The 27,296-nt window shown below is 44.1% G+C and overlaps 1 protein-coding gene across 1 annotated transcript in view; it reads left to right on the top strand.

Annotated features, from left to right (window-relative positions):
* The window catches only part of ndrg2 (NDRG family member 2), a 29,046-nt gene extending 4,136 nt beyond the window's left edge, over nucleotides 1-24,910 (top strand). The window contains exons 2-16 of the mRNA XM_070993239.1: nucleotides 16,061-16,143; nucleotides 18,352-18,393; nucleotides 18,467-18,572; nucleotides 18,653-18,773; nucleotides 19,318-19,380; nucleotides 19,776-19,836; nucleotides 19,994-20,080; nucleotides 20,292-20,348; nucleotides 20,501-20,604; nucleotides 20,694-20,732; nucleotides 20,832-20,883; nucleotides 20,983-21,030; nucleotides 21,117-21,152; nucleotides 21,498-21,549; nucleotides 21,869-24,910. Of these exons, the coding sequence (XP_070849340.1) occupies nucleotides 16,072-16,143; nucleotides 18,352-18,393; nucleotides 18,467-18,572; nucleotides 18,653-18,773; nucleotides 19,318-19,380; nucleotides 19,776-19,836; nucleotides 19,994-20,080; nucleotides 20,292-20,348; nucleotides 20,501-20,604; nucleotides 20,694-20,732; nucleotides 20,832-20,883; nucleotides 20,983-21,030; nucleotides 21,117-21,152; nucleotides 21,498-21,549; nucleotides 21,869-22,032 (1,104 nt within the window). The 5' untranslated portion in view covers nucleotides 16,061-16,071 and the 3' untranslated portion in view covers nucleotides 22,033-24,910. The remainder of the gene's footprint in view (nucleotides 1-16,060; nucleotides 16,144-18,351; nucleotides 18,394-18,466; nucleotides 18,573-18,652; nucleotides 18,774-19,317; nucleotides 19,381-19,775; nucleotides 19,837-19,993; nucleotides 20,081-20,291; nucleotides 20,349-20,500; nucleotides 20,605-20,693; nucleotides 20,733-20,831; nucleotides 20,884-20,982; nucleotides 21,031-21,116; nucleotides 21,153-21,497; nucleotides 21,550-21,868) is intronic.
* The last annotated feature ends 2,386 nt before the right edge of the window (nucleotides 24,911-27,296 follow it).

Here is a 27,296-nt window from a genome sequence, read left to right as displayed (position 1 = left end):
GTGTGAGCTGCATAAGACAAAGGAAGTTAGTTATTGGTCGACCTATAGACGCTGATGGCCGCTTGTTAACCCAAGCAGCCTCGTTTCATTCTCTCTGCGCCACTGACCTTGTTGCTATGGTGGCTATTGACCAGTGTGACCTCATTATAGACCAGTTGTACCATCACTGAGCATCGTCTGTGCTCATTGGGACCGTCAGGGACAGTTCGACCTTTTGCTCTCCAGGCAGGGTCGATTCAAAGGTCCGCAGGGTTCCCAGCACATTTATTTTATCTGTGATTCACCAAACATGAGGCACAGTTTACAAAACTGTTGATGCCTATACTGAAATTATAAACCGTCTTCCATATTAAAGCATGACTATAAAAAGAAATAAGACTATACATTGCTCAATTCAGTGCATGTAGAGATTTTCATGCCATGGCGTTACATGACCATTAGCTTATGCTGGCTAAATTAAGCTAACGTTAGCAAACTTTCAGCATGTTTTCACTCCCAACTCGTCCAATCTGCTGCCCATCCTTACCCAAAAAATGTCCGTAAAGGTCGTCTGTGCAAGCAGGTTATTGCGGACCATATTTGTTTATTTCTTTTTGACACTTGCAAATGTAGCTGATCAAAAATGGGAGGACTTACATCAGAAGTGCTGTAACGCTGAACATTAAACACTGAAATTGCACATTGTCTCCATTTGCCAAAGCACAAATGCACTTCCTCCACTATTGGTTTCGGGGGGGAAACTTACTCGAGCGTGCTCAGACTGTCACCTTGCCTGTTGACTCGACCAATATTAACATTTACTCCCGCAGTGTTTGCTTATCCATCAGTGTTGACTGCAGGGAAAGACGATATGCTTGACCTGTTAGAGTGGACACACATACAGTGGCGAGGTGTTAAAGTTCAAATCATGGTTTATTTCTGACCTTCAGTGTTGGAGAAAGTGGATTCCCCTCTTACATAAGATGCTTAGTATAAAATCAAAGTATTTTTTCAGGTTATGGGTAGTTAAGTATAAGACAAACAGTTTGTTATATAAAAAAACTAAACTGTAGACTAAGTATCTTGACTTTAAAGGAGCTACAGTGATAAATGAATCAAATGTTCCACATGTTCTATCAGCTTAGATTGCGTGGCACAAAGGTTTAATAGCTGCTAGGAAATGGAAGACACTGATAACAGTGTTGAAAGGCACTTGAATGTGTGGATAGGCAGTGAACTAGGCCAGTAAACAGCTATAACTGGACACCAGGTATTGCTTCAGAGGTGAAATCAGGTCCCAGAATATCAGGGAATCAAATACTGTTGTCATCTCTACCACTCTGAAATAGTCTTTGTGCTTATGTTGAGGTGTTGAAGTGATCTGCTCTCCATGTGCACGCCAGCTGTTGGGTTTATACAAACTTCAGTGCTGCGACATGAGCGCTGCATCTCGGCGTAGCTGCGCCGCCAAATGTGAAGTACTGTTGCAGTAAGTGGACGGTGTTACGGTGTTTGATGGTGTTCCAGTGCTGATGTTCGAGTTTGTGGGATGTAATTGCCTCTTCAGAGTGAGAGCTGTGGCTGGTCATTTATAGCAGGTTCTCAAAGGTGTTGGAGGGCTGATTGGCAGTTTAATGCAAACAAACATGAATATCATGATTGGAGGCAAAAGAGAAAGTAGATTCTTGAAGCACTGATATGCTTCAAGATACTGTTCCTCATAACAGTGTTGTTTTCAGCTTGTGGCGATGCCCCACGGTGGACAAAATGATCAATGAACACAGCTTTAAATCTTAGCTCAGCAGTGCCTGGTTTATTAATTAATCAGTCTTTTAGAGCTCCATAGTTACACAAACATATCAGTGTTTCTGCATCCCATCTGTCCAAACAGAAAGCACGCTACTGCAATCAGCCCCCATTAATGAGTTCTGCACTTGGACTTTTTAATGTGATTTAAGCTTTTAGGACTTTATATTTGAAGTGGAATTAAGCATCAGATCATGGCCCATTCAAGAGTACTTGAGAGATCAGATGTGCTTGTGAAATATTTGCAAGTTCAAGCTTTTCAAATGTGACTCTTAGCTGCATTTTTTTAGTCCTAATCAACTCAGTATCTTCAAGTTTGAAGACATTTGACATTCGAAGACGTCAGCTTGAACTTTGGAATTCTGTGATTAGAATTTCAAACAATGTTCTGATACTTTATTTATAATTCAGTATAAATTTGGTAATTTGTAGTAAAAATCCTGATCTGAATACATTAATGAGTTGAAAAAATCCCTTCTGTTCTTTATTTACATGCTCCAGTTCTATCCGAGTGTAGCTGCTGTAACTAACATTGTCTAATGTTGCACTTCTCCATGTTGGCACCAGCAGAAACATTGATTCTTCTCTGTTTACAGTAGATTCAGCTCAGTGTGTTAAAGCCCGGCCAACATGACACCAGAGACCGCTGAAAATGCAAAACAAACACTGAAATCTCTGCTCACGGGCTACTAAAAATGAATAGTTTGGATGGAAACCAAAGCGCAGCGAGCACAGCTGAACTGTTTTTCCCTACCCAAACTTGCATCTGCAGCAGTGTTTGGAGGATTTCACTCAGTTTTTAATAGCTTATATAAAAGAAAAGGAAGTCAGACATTAAAGTGAGCACCAACATGTGACCCACAGCTAAAAGCACTCAAAGAAAAAGGTTTTGCCATTCATAAATTTACTGTCAGCTCTTCTAAATCAGGCTGATTCCTAGAAACTGGACACATTATAAAACACATGTGTTTAAACGTTGCCTGTAGCTGAAGACAGGCCAGTTATTTTCACGTCACTCCTGCTATCTTTGACAGCAGTGCACTGGAGTTCATCGAGCTCAGATGTATTTTCACTGTCCGTACAGTGAAGAAGAACGCGTGACTGAGGCGACGTGGAACGATGCGTTGGTGTTTGAGATCCGTCTCGTCTTAATAAATCCTGTTCTTGTGTGTATTTCATGTGAACTGACTCTTGGCTAGTGGTTGTGTCTTGTGCGTATTAGTCTGGGTGTTTCTAAAAACATGGTTTTTTATTTTTTATGTCCTGTGTAGGAGTGCTGGAGCGTAGCAGTCTCAGCATCTGGACCAGTGCGTATGGATTTTATACTGTGTAGGTGTATGAGATCACAGCAGTCTTCATATTCTAGCATCTAGGCCAGCGTGTGTGCGTGAAAGTGTGTGTTTGTGGGGTGGGCTGCTCAGGCCTTTGCCTAATGGCTAGAGGCCAGATACAGATAGGCCAGGCAGCACAATGCCCTGTCTGTTCCCACGAGTCCAAACAGCCCTTCACAACACCCTATTTATAGACAAACGCTCTGCCCAAACTCCATTCATATTTCTCAGGTTGGATGTGTGGAGTGTCTGTTTTATTGCATTTTTTACTAAAACCTGAACGCTGCGGTGCACTTTTTACACTCTGCCACTGCGATTCTGGATGGAAGCGACCTAAATTCGTCCAAATGTGCATTCAGGCTGGTGCTGTCGGTGGCGACGGCTCACATTGTGTGTTCGGTTCACCAAGTGAGCGTTCCACAGCGCCCGGTTGCATAATCAGGAGTGTTTGTCAATAGATCCACAGGCGGAGGAAGAGCTGAGCGGCGCAGAAAATAAACCGCACAAACATCTTCTCAGGGGTAACGTTTGTACCCTGCTGGTACGCACAGTATCCATGCGAAGTGTATTTATACTGAGCACATTGTCTGCAGTCGTGTCACAGATTGCCTAGCAACACGGGCTGCCGCCATGATGCAATGCCGCTGAAGATATGGCCGTAGGCTAGTAATGATAAATATGTGAGAACAAGAAATCGGGTACCGTCCTCCCAAGAAGTCATTGCTGCAAGTGCCCCAAAAACGGCAGGTTAAGGTTCAAGTGTAAAGAATTATGGTGGAACACTGAAGACAGTCAGCGTTGAGATGAGGTCGGGGTGGGATCATGAAAACCTCGGATCTTTGCTTGGTTGGTTGGTTGGTCGGTTGGCCAAACCACAATATCTCTCAAAACTAGAGAATTTCATTTAAGCCACTTTTCCCCAACACTAACCAAACCTTAACCACAGCATCGCTGTCAAATCAACAGCAGTTACTAACCTTAACCCCTAACCCTGAATACCACATAATTCAAAACCAATCCCCAGTCTAACCAGATGTTCAACCAACCAATCAGTCCACTAACCAGTCCAGAAGTCCAGAATGGATAACAAGTCATACTCTATAGAGCTAACGACGGGGGGATTAATCGATAAGTCGATCGTCAGAAAATAAACCCTCAACCTCCTGATGAGTGATAAACCATTTCATCCATTTTTCAAGTAAAAACATGAAACATTTCCCGCCTCCAGCTTCTGAAATGTGAGGATGTGCTGGGTTTTTGTGCTGCAGTCTGAAACGTCCTCTTTGGTTCTTGAAAATCATTATTGCCATTTTACATTCGTTTATGCTTAATCAAGTCCGTTGCAGCACTGACGCTGCCATGAATCTTGACAAATATATAAAAAGCACAAGATTGATCTTTGCAGTTCTGATCAGGACGAGTGGAGCTCTGGGTATTGACACGACCTGAAGTAGACCAAACCGACATGGAGCTGGACTCGCTGCAGCCACAGCAGAAGATACTTTGAACCTGGTTTTGAGCAGAAATGCAGCTTATTTACTGCGAGCCGTCCAGAGGAGCCATGTCTTCTACTACATAAGCAATTAGCCTTTTAATAGCTCAAGGGAGGACAGGCGTTCACTCTTGTCTACTTGGTTTTTCAGTTATCAATCAACTGTTTAGTGAATACAGTAATCAAAGCAATTTGTTGCCTGCTGTAATAATAGCTCCTAATCACTCACTCCACATCGCTTCATTCGTCTCTGCTCTGAGCTCACGATCAGACACTGTAACAGTGAGGAGGAGACGTTTACTGTCCATTTAGCCTTTGAGTGCGGACGTTTGATCTATTATTTATTTAGACATATTTAATTTATCTGCATCGTCAACCACCAGCAGTGAGATCCTCTTAGCCGTTCATGTGAGTCTGTAACGGCAACTTCTTTGCATGTTTTAGTCACCTTTCATCAACAGCTTCTGCAGTATCTCAACAAAGAAGAGTCAAAAATGTGATGCTTCTGGCCAAAAGTATGTGGACACCTCAGTGTTTGTGCCTTTGCTCTGAGGATTGTTGACATAATTTGGGCGAGGCCCCGTCGTTCCCGCTAAGGATAATCTTAATGCTGCAGCATGTAATGAAAATTTTCACCATCCCATACTTCCAACTGTGTTGCAGCAGTTTGAGGAAGGCCGTTTCCTGTTTGAGCATCACAAAGCCAGGCCCCTAAAGAAATGGCTTTCCCAGTTTGGTGTAGATTAACTTGACAGAGCCTTGGCCTCAACCACATCCCAACACCTTTGGATTGAACTGGAACACCAGCTGTGAGTGCGGCCTTATCGCCTCACATCAGCGGGCGACCTCGCTGATGGGAGAAAATCCCTGCAGCCAGTTTCTAGATTTGAGGCTTCTGTAGTATTTTATTAATGCCTGTGGTTTTGGAATGAGAAGCTCAGCAGTCACATATGGGTATAATGTTTTGCTGTCCACATACTTTTGGCCATTTTGCTTATTGTAAATGCATCAGTTTGGGTTTTGGACTGTTAGCAGGCAAACATAAGCAACTTTTTGACGTTTTTTAGACCAAGAAACCCCCCAAAATGATGCATTTATTCACACGTCACCCTTGAATGAGCCCTTGCACAAAGCATTAAACCCCCCGCTGCTGCAGCAGAGCCAATCAGCAGCCACAAGTAAGATTAAATAATAAGTGTTGTGATAAAAGTCCATGTGTCAGAGAAACGTATAAATATGGTTCAGAGAGTACAGATAAGGTTTGCTAAATGTGACTGCATTCTGAATAAGAGACCACTGGAGAGACCCTCCACCATGTGTGTCACACAGGTACGATGTTTTATTAAAGCTGTGGGTTTCTCCTCAAGAAGAGCTGGTTTATGTTTGGCTGCAACAGCATCACTGCCATTCATCTGCACAGGTCCTTAGCCAATGGCTCCAACATATAAATTTACCCGAGCTTGAAGGTCAATTAGTGTGTGTGTGACTGCATGGATCCTGGTGTCTGTGTGATCATGTGCTCGTCTGTTGGTCTATGGCCCGAATCGAAACAATCGATTCACCCGTCTGAGTCCCTTTGGGTCCTTTTTTATGTAGCTGAACAAACAGATCTGACCTGAGCAAATGGAGCCGCTGTCTTTTGTACATTTACATAATTAGTCAAGGTAATTACCCAGAGTTCACTTCATGCTTTGCTCTTACATACATTTACCCAGCTATTGAGCGGACGAGCTAAAAGCCTATCTGAGGGCTGCCGTTAGACGTCGAGAGGCGAATGAAGGAGAGCGAATTGGAATTTCATAGATAAACAGAGAGACAACAAGAACCTCACGCTTGTTCATAATCACCCGGACCATTTGTTCCTCTGCTCTGTGCATTAGACGTCCCGGAAGGTCATGCTTGTACTGCACATGGCCGCCATTAAGTCCAGTATGAAATGAATGCCATTACTGAATGCACAACATGACTAACCTCACTGAATTGTCCTTAAAGCTTTCACAAAAATTACATTTGAAGGGTTTCAGTTGAGTCAAAGGTCTTCAGACTGCCTCTTTTGTCTGTCCAACAGTCCAAAACTTAGTTTACGTTTATGTAAAAGAGGAAATTCGACCTGAAAAAAGAGTTCGCCTCACTTTTTGTCCAAATTTCTACTTTTTTCCCCCCTTTTTCCATTTTTGGGCATACTTGTAGAAACAGCAGCTATATTTCCATCTGGTTAAGTAAATTTGACCCAAACATTTAAATGTTGTAAAAAAGAAAATGTGTTCATTTTCCGTCAACTGTTGTTTAGTGAATACATCAGGTGACACAAAGCGTAGTTCTGTCAGAGGATGGCTACGTTATGCAGGTCTGTAATAAACAGAACAGAAGAAGTAGAGGTCGCAAGCCAGAGACCTAAAATATGTAGCCAAAAGTATGTGGACGCCCCAGTTTTTGTGCCTTTGCTCTGAGGATGTTTGACATAATTTAGACGAGGAGTTCAATTCCACTTTAGGACAATCTAAATGCAGCAGCATCTAATGGTATTTCACACAATACTGTACTTTCAACTTTGTCGCAGCAGTTTGAGGAAGGTCCTGTCCTGCTTCTGGATCCCAAAGTGGCCGTGCACGAAGCCAGCCAGGTCCATACCGATGAGACCGAGCAGTAATTCGGTCTCCTCCTCAGGCCACACGCACCTGTTGCTGCTAACAGCCATGTTTTAGCGCGTTATGGGAAGACGTCGAAGGCTGAAACATGAAATGTTCAATATAATCTGATGATTAAAACAGACTAAAATACGAGAAAACAGGATGAGGTCGACCGCATATGATAAAAACTAAGCAGGACTTCTGACACAGGATTAATGCTCATTAAAAACAGAGTTAACATGAGTTAAACCACCCAGACAAAACTAATGCTTGCATGTTTTAATTTCAGTTCAAGTTCAATGAATGATTTGAGCAGCGAATCAGAACTGCTGGTCATTTATTGTCTTTTGATCAACTTATACTAACAGTGACTGAACGTCTCATTCGATGATAACGAGCTTTCAGAGGAGGCAGTGGATCATCTGCTCTCCCGGCAAACAACCTTTATCAAAGAGTCCTCTCACCTTTCCAGACAGACAGCGAGACCGGCTGTCTGAGTGGAGGTGATATCAGGGCGGAGGGAATAATGGGCGGCCTGAAAATGAAAAGAGCGGAGCTGAGTCGCCGAGCGATGAGCGAGACAAGAGGCCGGAGTGATCTGCTGAGAGACAGGGAGAGAAAACGGGCTTTTCTCAGCTGCTCTTTCATTTGTGTGCGTCTTTTTGGAGAGCCGAGGTGATCCACGCACGCCCATCCAGCGCCGTGGGAAGCGGCACGGGAGATTTGGAGGGGGGGCGAGCGAGCAAAGCTTTGGCTGGGAGAGGAGCCGAGGGAGCTTTGGCCTCTCTCTGGGTCTCCATGGTGGCTGCTGTTGTGCCTCCTTTCTCTCCAGACAGTAGTTGCTCATTTTTCTCTTCTCTCGGACTGTTTTTTGCCCAGCAGACCCCCCCCATTAAAACACCCCCTGATGCTCAAACGGCAGTTGTTGATATCAGCTGCAGTTTGTTTGACTAGCGAGACATGAAGTGAGGTTTATTTCAGAACACAAATTGAATCCTCCTCCGAACACTTAAGCTGGTCAGTGCTGATAAAAGCCTTAAAAGGCTTGGCAGTCACAAACAGCATCACCCTGAAACACATCAGAAGATGAATCGAAAGGGAGTAAGAATGGAAGCATGGGATTAAATGAAAGACCATCAATATGCAGCAGTAATGGCAGGAAGATGTAAAGACATTATGGGATGCGTAAACACATTAACCTGCACATAAAAAGTCTTTAGCATGTAGAGAGTCATTAACTACTTACTTCAGTAAGTAAATCAAATAAGAATAGACTGTTGTCTACTGGGTATTGTTTATGCCCCTTGATTTATTTTTTTTATTGCTAATTAATCTTTGTTTGCGTGCTTCCTGTCTGGCTGTCGTGGATGGAGGAAGTGATTAATGAGCTTTTAGCGGAGAGGCATCATTTTCACTGAACTCCTCCGTTATGGGCGGCCTCGCAGAACTCTGCAGATGGGCTGTTCAGAGAAATTTCATGTTAAAGTCAAGAAACAGTCCCCCATGAAGCTGCAGCTTGTTGCTTTTGTACAGATTGAGCAAAAATTCTGTCATCTTTAGAGGGCTGGCAGGCGGATTTTGGACTGCTGTTTCCCCCCTGCCTCCAGTCTTTATGCTAAGCTAAGCTAACATCTCCAGACAAGAACGCAAATTTGCCAAGCTAACTTTTAACCATGCAAATATCCGTTTACTGCATCAAACAGGTATTACGACTTCAGCTAAAACTCTCCACACCTACACTTGGTAAGAAAATGGTTCCAGGTGCTTGGTCGACATGTCCTCTTCTTTGCTGTGATACTGCAGATCTGTCCAATTTTGGGCATTAAGACATTAATATTGTTATTAAAGGCAAAACTACAAGCTAATATTTCATTTGGGTCATAAGAATCTCAGTCTGTCACAGGACATTTCTTGTACCTTCTCGTGACATTTTGACCCTCCAGTTATTCATTGCTGACTGAGCACAGGTGCAGCAGTGCTTCCTGTTTCATCTGTCCACGTCCTTGTTTATAGGACTCATATATGATGGTGCTGACTTATAAAAAAAAGCTCAGCAGATCTCAGGCAGGGCTGCACATCACTGTGCTGTGCACATAAAACCGCCGTAGCGGTACCCAGGTGTGACAGCCGCGAAGCCCCTCAGACTAAGATGATTTGCCTGAGGACTCTCTGTCCTGAGAGTGTTTACGTCCTCAACACCTGCGTCTCTCCACAGTGTGTGTTTGTGTGTCAGCAGGGTCATATGTTTGTCTGATGGGAGCGAATGCACGTGTCCACATTTCACTGTTGTCAAGTGAAAACTGGAAGTGCAAACTAAAAACTGCCTGACGTCCCCATCCGAACTTTCAGGTTGAATTTCAGAGTGACAGGCCAGTGAGCTGTTAATCTTGACCACTGCATCAAGCATCAAAAGCTAAAATATCCAAAGTTTCCATTGAATGCTTGCTCAGATTCTTATTGTTGCTCACTTTCTCACAACTGTTTCGGTCCAGTCTCCCTGTTGTCATCGAGCTACAGCTGGCAGCTGTTTGTAGCGATAAACCAGCTGTGCACCACAGCACCACCACTGCTACCAGCACCAGACAGCAGACAGACAAAGTTAGCGACTAGCTGGCGAACGCCGAACTGCATTTAGCAGCTAAACAAACAGACAAATATTTTTCTCAGGAGGTGGTGGAGACCACAACAGAGCTAAAAGCAATATACTGAATTGCAGATAAATATAATAAATACAGTGTTTTGTACAAAAAATATGGTGAAAAATGTGTAATATTGCACATTTTATAGGTGATAATATGTCCAGGCTGTGTTCATAGCTTGCTGCACTTCCCCCATGTGGCCAAAATCTTAATGACTGCAGGCTTAAAAGAAGAAAAGAAGGTTTGCAGAGATGTTTTTAAATCACAGTTTGCCTTCAAAGATCATTTTTGACAGCAGGATTTCAAAGACACACTTGATGATAGATGATAATGCCGTTCTGGGTCAGACTGTAACTGAAGACGTGGCATCTGCATGACATGAAGCCCACTAAGCCCCTAACAACTGTCCTCTCTTGGTTTAAAGAAGGAAACCCCCCCCCCCCATCACCACCCTCCGAAGCTATGCAGCCTTAAACACCTCGACATCAGTGCCTTCACCCGAATGCCTCCAGTTTAACCTCCTGCCTACATTCTCAATATAGGTGACCTTAATGCTCAGTGCCCTACTTCAGCTCCCAGTATGTCTGTGTGTTTATCTCACTGTCTGGAAGCATCTCTTTGTTCAGAGCTGCAAATACCGATGGCAGCAGAGACAGCGAGAGAGAGCAAACGAAAGAGTCTGCCAGCACAAGTGTTTGCCCATTTTTTTTCCCTTTTCACTCGCTGCTGGGGCACAGAAAAGGAAAGAGCGAGAGACGGAAAGAAGAGGGACGAGGCAAAGAACGAGGAGCGATGACGAGGCGAGCGAAAAGTCAACGGCGTGACAAAAGATGGACAGAGAGAGAGACGAGGAAGAGTGCGAGAGAGAGATTAAGAGGAAGAGGGCAGATGGCGACAGAGGGAGGGAAAGTTCATCTGCTCGACAGCGGCTGCTGATATCAGCTCTGCGAACAACCATTTCCTGGTTAATTAAAGAAACACAATTTGAAGCCTTTTAGTTCTGGAGCAGGAACACGAGCGCTGGTGTCTCAAACACAACTGGCAGCAGAGGCTGTGAAGGAGGGTCAACACCATCGAGAAGCACAACTACATTATTTTTATATCATTATCTTAAATTGCAGCAAGTTCATCGCATTGATGCAAAAATCAGCTGTGAGTCAAACACGTCGTTTTGGGTATTGTGCAAGTCGGCAGCACAGATTGATTTTAGCATCCTAGGAAAGCAAAGATGTGCAAGTCAGTCACCTGCTGCACCTTAAAACAAGCTTCACACGATGCTCAAATGAGAGCGTGCTGCTGTTTAACGTTAGAATTCTGTTGGGCCGTGGGGGGTGGCTATTTCCTGGAAAGTATAAGCGCATAAGCGTTAGCAGAAAGATTCTTTCATTAATTTTGTTTAATATCACTAAATTGAATCTCGTGTAATAACTCTGTTATAAAAGCGACATCTTACTATTGCTCAATTATATTTGAAGTCATAAAAACATAAAAATACTCCAAATCCACAGCAAAAGCTTGCTGCTTGGTTAATTTCCAGATAAATAGTGTTTTTGTTGTGATTTCTGTATCATGAAGGCTTTTTTTTTTTTTTTGCCAATTTTGTCAGTTTTTTGGCAATAAGGTGTTATTTATAAGAGGTTTTCCTCATCAGTGGTCTGTTCCTGATCTGTAATTAAACATCAAAACACCATTCGCTGCAGCTCATAAACAGATAAAGTATGCTTCAGTCTTGAAAGATGAATTTTGGCTGTTATTCTGTGTGGTGTAAGGCGCAGCACTGACTCTCACTTTCAACATCCACAACCTCATCAGCAGCATGAAACCATCAGCTTGAGTCAAACGCTGGAGCATCATCATCATCATCATCACCACCATCATCATCATCGTCATCGTCCAGCAGCAGCAGCGAACCTGCAGCTCTCACTCTCACGCAGCCCAAATCAGCTTGTGGAGAGTTCAGAGTGGCCTTTGGCAGCCTGAATCCAGAGTCATGGCGTGGTGACACTGCGTCACATCAGAGGATGAAGAGAGTCAGCGTGACAGAGCAGGAGAGGAGGATGAGGAGGGAAAAGCACGAGGGGGGGAGGGAGGAAGAATGACGGGAAGGATTGACGAAAACAGACTCTGACATGTCGGAGTGAGACGTCCCGCTAACAGCGGACGGCTGGAATGCCATCGCTTGTGCGCCGTCATGAATGCGCAGAATTACTTTAGCTGGAGCGATTATCCGATGCAGGCCGATATTTGAGACGTAGAACCTGTTCGCTGCAACAGATGAGCCCAACAACTGTTGTCTGACAGCCAAAATGTGGAAGCAGCAGCAGTTTTCCTCTCAGTCTCCCTGCCTTCTTGCTCTCCGTGCAAATCTGTCTTTTTCCTTCCATCTCTACGCGCCTCTCTCCTGTAGTGACAGACGGTGCCTCCTGTGCAGTTTAACAGTGATTACACGCTTGGAAACACACCGACTCACGGAGAGGCAGAGATGGAGAAAGATGGATGGAGGGCGTTAGGCCGATTAAAACGGTGCAGCATCAGGAAACTGTGCATGTGTGCGTCAGGCTGAGAGGGCAGAGTGGAGTGGAAAGGGTGAATTACGTGGGATCAACGCTGCTTCGTGCACAAAATTTAATCATGTGACAAAAATGAGAAAAGAGTGAAAGAGTTGATTTAACTCATGAGCAAATTCAATAGTTTCCCGCCGCTATTTTCCGCTGTCGACCAGCTCATCTCGTGGTCTTCATCTGTGGCGGGAGTTTGCTCAGTTGTCATGGAAATTACCCAAACATGGAACTTTGGTCATGTGATCGGGGCGGCAACTAACGGTTACCTTCGCTGTCAATCTTCTCAATTAATCAATTTGTTATCTAAAATGGCAGAAAATGAAAAAAGTCAGGTATCAGTGTTCCCCAAAGCCAAAGATCGAAAAGATTCAGTTTACTGTCAGAAAGTGTGAAGAAACTGGAAAATATTCACATTTAAGAAGCTGGAATCAGAACATTTTGGCAGCCGCGTCGTCCGGGGCTGACTCTCCCTGTGGATGCAGCATTCAGTCCCGATAATGAAACTCTCTCTTTGGCGTCCAAAGCCTGTTGACGACATGCCGAGCAATAACATTATCTGGCTGTAAGCCAATCAATCAACAATCATGGACTCCCCATTGGCCTGTGTGTCCTCCCATTGAAAGATTAGCAAAAGTTGAGATAAGTTTTGTTTAAAGTGACTGTAATGTCAAAGATGATGCCCATCGTGACAAACCCACAGACGAACGCAGCGCCACCCAACTCTGGACTTGATTCACTGAAAAATAAAAGGATGCTGGTGAAAGTAATGGCGGCTTCCAGCGCCGCTGCTGGATCACACCATGATACTCAGAAACGCTGCAGAGATCCTGTTGCAGCAGAACTTGCCCTTCATAACATCCACATGAAGAGAGCTTTTAATACACACAGAGTATAAACACGGTTACTCTGCAGTCAAGTCAGGACACACCAGACCTGTGAAAGCAGTGCGGGAGGGGCCGCGGCACAGCAATCTACAGTATCAGAGCGCGGGCCAGCAAACAGCTGCCCGGCCAAGTGTCTTTGAGGGAGATACACCAGCTGTAGATGAGCTGTCCTGAACACAGGAATCAGGCTCACTCATAGGTCACATAGAGCGATATCAGAGCGAAGAGGAAGTGACATCAAACATTCTCACGCTGAATTTACGTTCATTTCTTCTGCAGCTCGTTTAATAACAGCCAGTGAAGTCAAGTGTTTGAGGCGTGGGTATCCGTCGCTGCGTTTGCATCGGTGTGAATGCGCGTCATGCTGAAGGCGTATTGACTGCAGCAGAGCCACCAAAGTCTTCGGCAAAGCCGCAGTCCAGAAACAGACGCGATAAGTCGCTATTTGGCCAATGAAATGTCAGGATCAGCCAAGTTCATGCTCAAGTGACTCGTTTTGTTCTGTCGCAAATTCAGTTTATTTATACTAAGAAATACCAACAAATGGTGGCAGAGTGGAACAGGGGTAACACTGTGGCCTCACAGCTAGAAGGTCCCGCGTTCGATTCCCACCTGGGGTGCTGTGGTCCATTCAGCAGACTCATCGATAGTGAAACAGCTGCAGCACTAAAAAAGATTTGATCGGCAGCAGCCTGAACAGGAAAACCTGGAGCTGCAGCAGCTTTGAGATTTGAAGTCAGTGGCGGGGGAGGCGTTTGAGTTTTATTTTGAGTGGAAAAAAAGAGAAAAGGATGGAGACCAATGAAAAATACAAGGCAGTGGGAGGGCAGGAGAGACGGAACAATGGAAGCAATGTGCGTATGTGTGCTCCGGTGACTCATCATTTCCGTTTGAGACCCGGAGAGACACGGGCCCCCCGGGGCAGCAGTTCATTTTCTGATGAGTGCACACACACACACACACACACACACACACACACACACACACACACACACACACACACACACACACACACACACATCATCTCGCCTCGCTCCCCCCGCTGATGTAATCCTCTGATGCCAAATCTGCAGATAGAAACAGTCATCGGTTCATGAGAGCATGAATCGTGCGCGTTCACACACACACACACACGAGTGAGGTCCCACATTTGAGCTTTAAATGTCAGCCGGACACAACAACAACCTGCGCTCGCTCACTTTTATTCCCTTTCCGCTGCAGAAGCTGCTGCATGACAAGTGGGATTCTCAGTGTGGCAGATTTTAGACAACAGCGCTTTGACCGGACGCGGGCTCACATCTGATGTCTCTTCTTTGTGCGTATCGCACACGACATGAATGGAAAAGGCTGAAGATGGGAAGCGACAGCATGAAGCGGCCGAGGAGTGCATGCAAAACAGGAGGAGGGAGGGTGGACGGCTGTTTTATGCGGGCCTTCTGTCTGCAGATAGAATTTGTTATGTGGGCAGAAATTTGCAGCTGCAACCTGTTACAACACAATTCAGGGCACAAGTGAAAAAAATGGCTTCACATGCAGGTAACAAAGGATGACTGTTGGTTTCATTCAGGTCGGACTGTGCGTGAAAAGTCGGAGGACATGGTTCCATGCAACCTTAAAGCTTCGGATGCTTCAAAGGGGAACTCAGGGGAGTACTGGTGCACTTGTGGAAAAAGTTGCACCAAGCTTTTTGTGGCTCCAGAGGGAGCAAAACCTGATCAAAGTTGGTTGTTTTGAAGTTTGGAAATGGGGGTGTGGAGGCAGAAAGCCCCTCGTCTCTGCTGGAGGTGAGCGGTTTGAGGCTATGTTAGCTGCTACTCGCATAGCATACCTGAATCTTCAACAGCTGGCGGAGGGTTGTGGGTATTTTGGTGTCAGATTTCTTTAGATGGATGTGAAACTGAATAACAACACAACCAATCAATGGTTATTTATGGCACAGTTAGCTTTTACTCAGCTTTTAATCTGCGATGCGCTAAACATCCGACGAGCTGAGGACTGGCACATCTGCAGGCTCCGGTTTGAATTCCCAGACCACCTCTGCGACGCCTCAGGGTGCAGGATTTAATTCCCAGCTACTCCGGTGGAAACACATAACACACAAAGGCGTCGAAAATAAGCAGCATGCTCCACTAACCCTGCTCAGATAAAGTCGTGTAATACAAAGGCCTGTTTTCCTTCGCTGCATCCTGATTAGCTGCGTGTCTGTGGAGGTCCGCCCTCCTCTCAGGTGCTTGTAGCGTTCCTGTTTCACCCGCTGTCGTCTTTCAGCGCTTTCGTTCCTCTTTCCTCACACTTTCGTCATCACACCGGCCTTCATCCATCCCTCTTCATCTTTCCTCTCTCACTTTCTGTCATACTTTACGAATAATTTATGACATACTCTGCAAACTTCTTTTTACCATCTGGCCAGGCACTGACATTCTCTTCAAGCTCTGTCTTTTTCTGTCCCACAATCCTTTTCTGCTCATCTCTGCTGGCACTAATTACTAATTAACTTTCATAATGCCCCACAGCTCAAACACAGTCCCAGAGGAAAACATACAGTATTTAATCACTTGATGTGTGTGTGTGGACGGATACACACGTGTCCGCCTGTGTGCGTGTGTGTGTGGCGCATTCTTACCTACGCCACGGGGTCAAGCATCTCGCGTCAGGATGATGGTAAAAATTAAGCGTATTCATTGTTACAGTTCAGAGAACGACAGATGTTCATGCTCTGGTCTCTCTTTCCTGTGCAGGAGGTGACACCATGACGACAGAAATGCAGGAGATCGCCATCACAGAGGACAAGCCTTTACTCACGGGTCAGGCTGACACCAAGGTCAGAGTGCCAGCCACCCCCCCACCCCCCACTCCCCCCCCCCACACAAAATATCTATCTAATATCTAAATGCAGTCCAAGCATGCAGAACCAGACATGAGCACGCATAAATACATTCATTGCATGGTTGTCAGTGTGTGATGTGCATAATCTGAAACCACTGATAAAGGGTGTGTGTGTGTGTGTGTGTGTGTGTGTGCGCGCGCGCGCGCGCGCGCCCTAGGTTGCTAAAAAACAAGGTTTGGTTTCTGTGGAAGTGTGTGTCCTTGCCGTGCATGCGCGCATGAGCGCGTGTGTGCGCCTTTGAGCCTGAGCGAAGCCTACATGTGACAACACGCGTCTCCAACACATGTGTGCATGCGTGTGTGCGTGCATGTGTGTGTCGGTGCACAGCTGCAGCGCTGGCTCAGATCTGCCGGGTTGACGTCAAAGCCCTGAGGGAGCGCGAGCAGCTCCTCTGCTCGGCTTCGCTCATGTTGCCGTGCAGATGCGGCGCTGCAGAGCAGAGCCGTGTGTGTCTCAGTGGTGACACCCGGTGGCCAAACAGGGAAATACAGCACTCAAACAATCCCTTAGACAGAAAACAGAGAGAAGACAAACGACTGTCTCTGCTGTGAACTATCAAACAGAGGCAAGAGATACTTCAACTAAAACTATTATATCACAAATTGTTAGAACACTCTGGGAAAATGAGGGGACACTGACAAACCCAAATATTGTGATCTTCTAAAAGAAATACCTCAAAATCAGTATATGACAAAAAAGGAAAGGAAAGGAAAAACTTAATTTAAAAAACTTGCAAACAAGATACTAGAAAATAGATACAAACTAGTTATTAATTAAAAATGAAGGCCAACTGTAATTTAAAAGCAGTAATTATACAGTAGTTGAAAATACACTGATAATACTCTAAATGAAAATACAGGAATGATATTGAGATAAAACTGTAACTGGATACACACCAATAATACTCAAAATGACAACACAGTAATTATACTGTAATTGAAAATATAGCAATAATACTGTAAATGGAAATTGAGATTATACTGTAATTGAATAGTACTTCAAGTAAAAACACAGTAATGATACAGTAAATGATAATTCAGTAACCTGTGGACACTAGTTCTTAATGTGATTGTAAGTATTGTTATGAATGCATTTGTTGTAAATCTTAGATCATGTACTTTTAGCCCTTCAGTGTTCAGATGTGAAAACCTTAAAACTCATTTTTTTTCTCATGTATGTAAATAAAAAATGGGAAAGAAGAAAGCTTGCGATGGTCATTACTCTCGTCTGCAGCCGCTGCCACAACATGCCCGGGGGGATGAAGGATGATTGTATCAAGATTGGACATTTCTATCTTCTATTCAAACCTCCATCGTTCACTGTCACTCTGTGACCTCCAGCCTCGACCCACATGCACTTCACATCCGTCCTCTGCCAGCAAACATATACTAAACACCACAAACTAGTGACCTTTAATCCAGCTGGGGGCCAATCACAACCTCCAGGACTCGCCTCGGTGATGACGCCCACCTCCACTTCAACCTCCCAGAGTGCTAATTTTCCTAAGAGCGTGTGATGCTGGTAATTCATTAGTGGGGTGAATGGATCCAAGGGTGCAAATGAACATCCCATTTAAGAGCTCCCACTGCCAGACTCGCTCCATACAGTCCTCAGCAGCCGTAACCACCTGCTCCTCTGAGGAGCTTCTCCGCTGCTTTATCGGCAGTGTAATGACGCCCATCGCCTGTGTGGCTGTTAATTAAGGAAGGAGGCGACTTAACATGATGACGAGAGAAGAAGAAAAGGCTGGAGTTTTCTCTCATGTGTGCTTTGTGTTTTTCATGGATATAAAGAAGAAAATAAAGAAAATTCGCAGCACAGAGTGACAAAATTGGAACAATTTCTGAAGGTTTTTACAGGTTTCGTAGCTGTTGGTTACTAATGTAACTCCTACTCCTCCTGTTATCTGTTCAGTCGTTTATTTTTCACACAATTTTTTTGTTTTCAGTCAAGATGCTGAAAATGTTGAATAAATGAATGAAGCACTTGACAACAACGGCAACATGTTTTCATCTTGATGTGCTGCTGGTTAGACAGATGCTTATGTACTCTGGGAAACTGTGATGAGCTTTTTCTGACCGAGTTGCTGTTGTTACCTGAACGCCTCGTTCTAATCACGCTTCATTCCTTCCTTTCTCGCAGGATGCTGAACTGGCTGCCAGGATACTCCTGGACCAGGGACAGGTAAGATGGTTTCCTGTCAGGTTTCAGACGCAGACACTAAAGAGGTCCTTGGTCAAACTGTTTCTCTCTCCAGGAGCACAGTATCGAGACCCCGCATGGCGTTCTGCACGTGACCCTCCACGGCACGCGAACCACCCGCAGGCCTGCCATCCTCACCTTCCACGACGTGGGTCTGGACAGTGAGTAGCTCTCTCTGCTCTCCGCCTTTCACTTCTTTGCCTGCGCCTCCCCTGTTTGATTCAGCCTCTCTCTCTGACAGGTAAGAGCTGCTTCTCCCCTCTGTTTAAGTTCGAGGAGATGCAGGAGATCGTCAAGAATTTCACCCTGATTCACATCGACGCTCCGGGGCAGGAGGAGGGGGCTGCTGCCTACCCTACAGGGTACGACAGCCGTCCTGCTTTAACCCTCTTTTTTTTTTCTCAGAAATGGAAACAATCCTCTGTGGTAGGCTTAAACCTAATCTCCTCCAAAAATACTTAACATTCCCATCTCTCACGTCTCCCTCCTTTCCGGCCTCTAATACACTCTTGTCTGCGGTTTAAAGAAAATCCGTCCTTTTCTTTTCTTTACGAGCTTCTCATTTCTTCCCCGCCACTTCTCCTCCTTGCGTGATTATTTTTGGGGGCTCAGGAGGATTTCGCAGCAGGTATTGTCACAGCATCTCCACTGTGACCCTTGACTCCTGCTGGTGATTCTGGAAATTGGAGCTTATTCTCTTTTTGATCTCTTATTAAATCCCTGTGGATGAAAGTGTGAGCCGGTGTGCTTAAGATGAAATAATAAGTAAGAGTGAACATCATTTCTGTGATTTCCAATCATTACAAACAGGTTTGGTGAGACTTCAAGGTTAGAGAAGACTCAGGGTTTTGCCCTCACTGGACGTTCGGGTCATTAGATTGAGATCATTCATGCTTTCTGTTGCAGTTACCAGTATCCCTCCATGGACACTGTAGCAGAGATGATCCCTGCCGTCCTGCAGTTTTTCAAGTAAGTTATCAGTTAATTTCCACATGAACACAACACGTACACAGAAGGTGGTTTCACTGCAGTCATATTACATATCTTCACTGCTGGTGCAGCTCTGGTTTTTAAGAATCATGCAGAATCGTCACATTTGACAGGATACTGTTTACAATAACTTAAATTTCACTCAGTTCAGGCTCATGCAGACTCCAGATTATGTAACGATGCAGTTATGTTAACTTAAAGGTGCAAGCAGCCGAACACCAGAATTCACAGCCATCAAGTCCACAGGTTTTCAGTAACACCTCCAGTAATATTTGGGGAAAACGAGCCCCTCCTCAGAGAAAAGCCAAAGTAAAACAAGCTTTTAAAGTGTGCCATATGTCCTGTTATTAAGAGTAATTCTGTCCTTCTGTCAGCTTCCGTACTGTAATCGGAGTGGGCGTGGGAGCGGGGGCGTACATCCTCTCCAAGTTCTCAGTGAGTGCACACATTGTACTACACATTGTTTTGTTGGTCAAGACGTGGTAACACCACCGCAGCACTCAAAGGCCTTCAGTCAGTCCGTGATCTCCACTGATGCCCAGGCTTCTCTTTCACACTCTAACATCTGCCTCTGCTTCCTTCCTCTCTTCAGCTTGCAAACCCAGACTCGGTGGAAGGTCTGGTTCTGGTCAACATCGACACTAATGCTCGAGGATGGATCGACTGGGCTGCTCAGAAGGTCTGTTTGTCTTCTTTCCTTCCCCTTCAGTGCTGCATTGTCTTGTTCTCAGAGACATGGTATTTGAATCTTGTTAGTCCTAATGGCGGCTCTCCATCAGCTCTGGATATGAAATTATGTGACCATAAGCATAGTAGTATCGATTGTGTCTGCGTTTATCATATTAAACTCACTAAATGATGAACAATCCTATTGATTTCTCTCTCTGTAGCTCAGCTCTGTGACCTCCTCCCTCACTGAGCAGATCCTGTCCCACCTTTTCAGCCAGGTATTGATGTGTCAATCATGTTTTTTTTAAGTGCATGTGCAATAATTTCCAAAAGACATGCTGCAAAGAAATCCTTCCTGATCACTCATTTTGCATCATTTCGTGAGTGTTTTGGGTTGCAAATAAAGTGCATTTCTGTGTCTTTCCTGTAGGAGGAGCTGTCAGCAAACACAGATCTCGTGCAGTCTCACAGAGAGCGCATCTCCAAAGCCTCCAATCTGATCAACATAGAGCTCTTCTGGAAGACTTACAACAGGTGAGCACACCTGCACACATCATGGCATGAACACGTTCACTCCCCATCAAATTACAACCAACATGCTCTTCTTCTCCATTTGCCTCCAGTCGCAGAGACTTGAATATTGACCGCAACAGCACCTTCAAGTAAATATCGTCTAAACTTCAACCTTCACACTTTCTATCTTTTAAAACTCTAAAATACCTAAACGCCAGCCTTTTTATCTCTGCCTCTGTCGACCTCAGGTGTCCAGTAATGCTGGTTGTGGGCGATCAGGCTCCGTATGAGGACGCTGCCGTAAGTCTCAGCTGATAGACCAAATGCTCATTGCTGTTTGATTGTTTGAGTGTCTCGCTGTGAGCAGAGGTTCACTGTTTTCCCTCCTGTGGCCACTAGGTGGAGTGCAACAGCAAAATGGACCCAACAACAACCTCATTCCTCAAGGTAACCAACCCTCGAGTGTGCTTTAATTTCTGGTCCTACTCTCATTTTATTATTTCATGCACACTCCTTCTCTGCCTCTTCCACAGATGGCTGATGCTGGTGGTCTTCCTCAGCTGACCCAGGTAATGACAAATGAACAGCCTCGTCCTGCCGCTTCAAACATGGATGTTAAAGCTGCAACAAGCAAGATCATTGTGCTAAAACGTGTCCTGCAAATGAGGCGTCACGAGAGGGAATTGTGCTATCAAAGCACCCCGTTTATGTGCTGAAACATAAGACTTCACCTGCTATTGAAGTTATATTTTCAGTTCCCAGGATCCACAAAACCACAGTGTTGGTTTGACTAATTTAGCAGAAATTCTGGGTGTTTTAAGTCCTTTCATCTAAAAATGGCTGTCACGTGTTACCTAGTTCAGGTAATAATGAGTGATTGTGCTGATTTCACTGTTTCTTTTGTCTGTTTGCAGCCTGCTAAACTGACTGAGGCTTTCAAGTATTTCATCCAGGGAATGGGCTACAGTAAGTTCACTTAATAGCAAGATTTCTGTGCACACGCTACATGCACAGTTAGCACATGCAGAGGATTTTATTGCATTTACTGTAATTATTGTTAACCATGTATTCACACTTTTTGTGTGCACTGATGCTCAAAACCATATTTCCTGTATCGCCAACAATACTGAATGTCAAGAAAAGACCAACAATGAATTAATCCTAAATTAATTCATTGTTGTTCAATGTTTTCTTAAATTGCACCATAGTCAACATTAAGGGAAACGCTGCAAACATTTCCATTGATTTGTAATTCGTGATTTCTTTCTATCCATTTCCTCCACAGTGGCTTCATCTTGCATGACTCGCCTGTCCCGCTCCCGCACCACCTCCCTATCCTCCTCCTACTCCATGGATGGGTCCCGCTCGCGCTCCCGCACCCTGTCCCAGGGCTCGCAGGGCGGCCAGATGCCGCCCAGCCCCTCCCAAACGATGGAGGTGTCTTGCTGAAGGGAGGGTGGGGCAGAAAAATGATAGAGAGACAGAGAGCGAGTGAGAAAGGGAAGAGGGCGAAGGCAAAAGGAAGGGAAAGATGAAGCACGACGATAATGCAGGAAAGGAGATGAATGGGTTACTTATTTGTCACTAAACAACTCCCATCATTCCCCAGCAGAGCAGAACAGAGACAGGGAGAGGGAGGGAGAAAGAGGAAGATTAAACCTCCACATTTTGCACCACATTCAAAGTCCAGTCCGTCTCCTCACATCCCCCTTCAGCTGAGAAGTGGATTGGGCTGCTCTCCAGTGAAGTATAGGCGAGAAGAGATTCATAAAAGGGGGGATGCGGGGAAAGACTGGCAACCAGTCCTCTCTCCCTCCCTCTATTGGAGCCTGTCTTAGCCAATAGAGCCCTTTAATTTAGATGAGGAGGCCTGTAGAGAGCGTACACCTCGCTTTAACCATTAGTAATAATTCTGGAAACGGTCTTGTTGTTGATGCTGATGATTATGTTGTTGATGGAGCTAATAATGATGATAATGTCATAGAAAAAAAAAAACAGTAACACTTTTCTCTTTATTACGCAATGAGTTTAAAATGACATAGATTAAAAAAAAAAAAATACTATAGCAGAGATACTTATAACAATGTGTGTCTACTACTTTTTAAGCTAGTTTTTATTGTGTTACTTTGACTTCTTTTCATCGGATTTTATTTTCTTATTTGAAACCTGCCTCAGCAAGGGGCGGGAGCTACTGATTGGTTGACCCGTCATGTGACCACAGCCAATGAGAGCCATTATAGTGACTACTTCCTCCTTGATGTTGCCAGGTTGTTTATGTCTTCCATTTGCCCGTCTACGAGTGACTGTTCTGTTTTCCCATTGGACTGGAGGAGGTGGGCGGGAAGCTTTTGGTTTCTTTCTTCTTCTTCTGGACTGTTAGGAAGTTGCATGCCTGGTGAATATTGACTGGATAATAATTTTCTTTTATATTCTGCTAATAAGTTGTGTGTGTGTGTGTGTGTGTGTGTGTGTGTGTGTGTGTCTGTGTGTGTGTGTGTGTGTGCTGTTTCGTTTGCTTGGAGTGTTCGGTGAAGGCGAGGGTTGACGGTAAGAATAGGCGTTTCTGCGTGTTAGCTAGCTATCGTTAACACTATTCGCACACTAAATAGTGCTTCCAATATTGCTGGCAGTCTCTCACTGTGTGTCCTAATATCCACGCTCGTCTGCTGCTCACCAGGGAGTGCTTCGTCACTCATAGCACGCTACTTTGGACAGTGCATTGAAGTGTGAGGCGTGGCCAGAAGGGATCACTGTGTCTATCACCTGGGTTGTAAGCTCTTAGCCTTGCCCGTGCATGGATACCTCCTAACAAACCCAGCTAGCATACTTGAGTTTCTGTGTGACGTGGGGCAAAATGAACACACGCTCCGTCTCAAGGAGAAGAGACACTTGTGTTTGCATGCGATTGTTGCGATGTGTGTCTGAGGAAGTAAATGTGAAGTGTATGGATGCGATCCTGTAAGCACAATTAACGAAGCGAGGAGGGTCCTGCGGAAGAGTTTAGAAATCAGTTTTGAGACCAGCGAAACTCCCTGTGACTTACCGATGACAATGTACCAGCCCCGTCACTGCCAACACACTCGGAAAAAGAGGTAGACAGACTTTGCCACCATGGCTGCACCTTTTGGAACAGTTAGTGTGAGTTAAGGCTGAAGATTCAGCCTTTCTTGTAGTTTTGAGAGTGAAAAATGATGAGCCAGTATCTGCACCTCAAAACAACCAATCTGCAACCAATAAGCATTCCTACTGCCAAAACTAAGACCCCCAAAGTCCGGGGTATTTTTTGTCAGAATTCTGCCATCAGCAATGCTAATACTAATAAATCTAAATTCACATACTTGTTAATATTTCAGCAGCAGATCAAAGCTTGCCACTGCCCTGTGACGCGCAGCCATTGGACTGAGCGTACTTTCAAAGGACCCGTATTTGGACCCAGTCCGAAATCCTTGGAGTGCATGTGCATTTGTAAGCGTGCCACAAGCGTGTGCACGCATTTGTGTTTCCAATTCGGCCTCGCATCTGATTTTTTTTTTATTCATAAGCAGTATCATTTTTAGGAGTCAGCTGGAGGTCGCATGATTCTTTCCTGAGCCTGTGCAATGACGATGGAGCGATGAGCTTGATGACAGTGACAGGAAGTCAGTGAAGGGTCTTGGGTTTGAGCTTTGAGTAGACTGGCTGTTTGGGAAATGTTAATGATGAATCTGGCCCCGTCACAACCAGCCTTATAACAACTGTTGCATCAAATAAGGCAATATTGACGGTTGTGATGACATCAAACCAGGATGCTGCCATGTTTTAGGCACGTGGGTCGCTGTGCAAGTGTAGAATGTAAATGTTTGGCTCGTCCCAGACTTAGATTTAAACAATCGGGAACGTCTACCAAATAAGGGATCAGGGGTGGAGCCAGGAAAAAGAAATTGCCAAATAAGGAAAACGGAGCGGTACTTCTGTGAGAGATGAGCAGGGCTGTGCGATTGTAAATGCTTGTCCATTTTGTCTTTTGTTCGTCTCTTTATTTTTACTTCGATCATATTTTTCTTTCCCCTCCTTTTGATTTTGTTTGTTTGTTTGTTTTATCTCTGTGAAGTGTTAGTTTACCGTCCCAATGTGCTCACAAGTTAGTTAACCGTGTGATAGTTCTTGTGTAACTTTTTTAGCATTAGTGCTGATAAGGGAGAATAATATAATTAACAATAAAAAAAAAAAAGATTATTGGTAAAGAGAATACAATCAAATTTACTTGTGTGGCTAATTTCTCTGTGTAAAACAATGAACATCCTAAAAAAAAGCAAACTTAAATATTAATAAAAGCTTAAGGGAAATATTCTGTCTCCTGTCTTGCCTTTTCAACAATCACAATTTCACAAAGAACAGATAAAAACTACTATATCCACAAACTTTCATCTCGGTCCACATTTTCCTCTGAACGTTCATCCGCTTCTCAACTCAAAAAAAAAGTATTAGAAGTGAATTTTAGAAATCTCCTGGTGGCTTTTAATTCTACTGGTGTCAAACTTGAATTTAAAGACCCTCTGTTGGGTTTTTAACCTTGGCCTACATCTTACAAAACTGTGTGATACAGCGCTGAATGGATGACTGTGACAAGCCTACAAAACATTACCCTAAACGATAATGCTCCTGTCATGAGAGAGCTGTGTTGTCTTGCTATGTATTTGTCACATATGTAAATGTTATGTAGTGTAGTCACAAAGAACTGAACAACCACAAGGTTTCTCTGAGGAGATCGTAACTTGCACTTTATTTTGTAGAATTAAAATGACTCAAAAATATCATTTGTGATTTAAAGTCAAAATAAAAGCCTTCAGTGAATAAATAACCTGTGAATCAGTGATTATTTTGCAATCAAGACACATTTTAGACATTATTTTCATGGTTACTCAAACCTGAAACATATCAAACACAACATTAGTAAAGTTTTTACTAATGTTTTTACTACTTTGTTATTGTCATTTGAGCACATAAAACAAAACCAATAGCAAGTAAGAAACATCAAAGGAAAAAAAAATCAGAACAAAATTAAGATCTTTGACTTCACACACTGTACCAAAATATAAAAGTACTTCCAAAAATAAAAATGAAATACATCTAGAAATACATTAAGACTTTTTTGGTTGGCAATTGTTCATTCCACGTGAAAACAATGAAAAAATATATGCACACCCTAACAACAGAAAAGGAACCTGCAATGATTAGCGTCAAAAACTGAAACTTTTTCTTTCATCTACACTTTAAAGTTATTCTTGTTTATTTTTTTTGTTTTGTTTTTCAGTGCGGTTCATTTGGTTTTCTGTAAGCTGAGAAACTCTTTCAAAAGTGATGAATCAACACAAAAATAAGGACTTAAGGATGAACTTCTGGTTCGTGAAGGTTTGTGGTTAACACAGTCACACCACTCCTTTTGCTGCACGAGTCCATGCTGCAGGTTGCTTATGCTCGAGGGCGTTACCTAAATCATTTGCAAGACCTCTCACGACTTCTAAACACCGAAGCAAATAGTCGATGCAAGCTACTGCGTATCATCCATAAATATTTACGAAAAGGGGACAATGTGTCTAAGGTGTAGACATGAGTCAGCCCCAGAGATTTCAGGAACTCTAGCTCAATGGCGATGTCAACAGTGGGATGACTGATGAGCTGGAGGTTCTTTAGAGGGTCTCGGGACAAGATATGAGTCAGTGATTTAAAAGCAAACACTGCCATGGGAAGAAAATCCTGAAGTGAAATGAGAAAGTAAACTGGCTTCTTATTTAGTTGAACAGCCCCACCAGTGGCTCTGGTCATTGTGAGCTTCTTTATGGCCTTGTTAATGTTTTCCTTGAAACACAGCAACACATCGTATCTGGTTTTCATGTGAATGTCAAATCTGCTGATGGAATCTCTGTGGGGGACTTTGATGTGTTGGTTGGAGTATCTGTGAGTGACCTCAGTTTGTTCACAGTAGAGCTCAACAGACTCGAGTGCATTTTGCAAATCTTGCAGAGCTTGACTGATGCAGTTTGGATCCTGATGCCGGTCTTGTTGGGTTAAAGATGCAAAAGCACGGTTGTAATATGCAATCGCTGCCCAACATGGGTCCTTCTGGATGGCTTTAGAGTACATCTTGATACTCTCTGCAAGATGTTCCTGTTTACGCAGCTCATTGCCAAATGCAGTGTAGTGATGCAGGTTTGATAAGGGTGATTCTCTCTGTCTGAGTTTTTGCCTGGCGGTTTTCAGGTCCTCAGTTAGTTTGTTTTTTAAGTCCTCAGTAGAATCATTTGCAGTGAGGTCGGTGAGAAGCCACATACCCCAGAATTCATTCAGTGCAGACAAATCTGAATCTGCTGGCTTGTTGTTACTTCTTTTGTACTCTTCATCCAGTACAGACAGATAATGACTGAAGAGCTCCTCTTTTTTCTTTATCTGTGGAATGTCACACTCCAAGAAGCTTGCTAGTCCTTCAACTACTGAGTCATCTCTGATCTCTTTAACTGTCTTTAATGCTGAATCAGGCATTTTAGTCAAAATATGCCTCACTGTCAGAGCCAAAGATTCAGACACTTCATCTCTGTGGTTTATGTGATACAACCGAAATTGCTTCAGAAAGACATGTTTATAAACTGGCATGAGATTACTCATATTTTCCAATAAAGATGCCACTGGGCCAATTGAAGCCAGCAATTTGAGTGATCCTGACAGATGGGTGGTGC

Source organism: Chaetodon trifascialis, chromosome 23 (genome assembly GCF_039877785.1).
Source record: "Chaetodon trifascialis isolate fChaTrf1 chromosome 23, fChaTrf1.hap1, whole genome shotgun sequence".
Classification (NCBI taxonomy): Eukaryota; Metazoa; Chordata; class Actinopteri; order Chaetodontiformes; family Chaetodontidae; genus Chaetodon; species Chaetodon trifascialis.
This window is presented reverse-complemented; position numbering and strand designations above follow the sequence as displayed.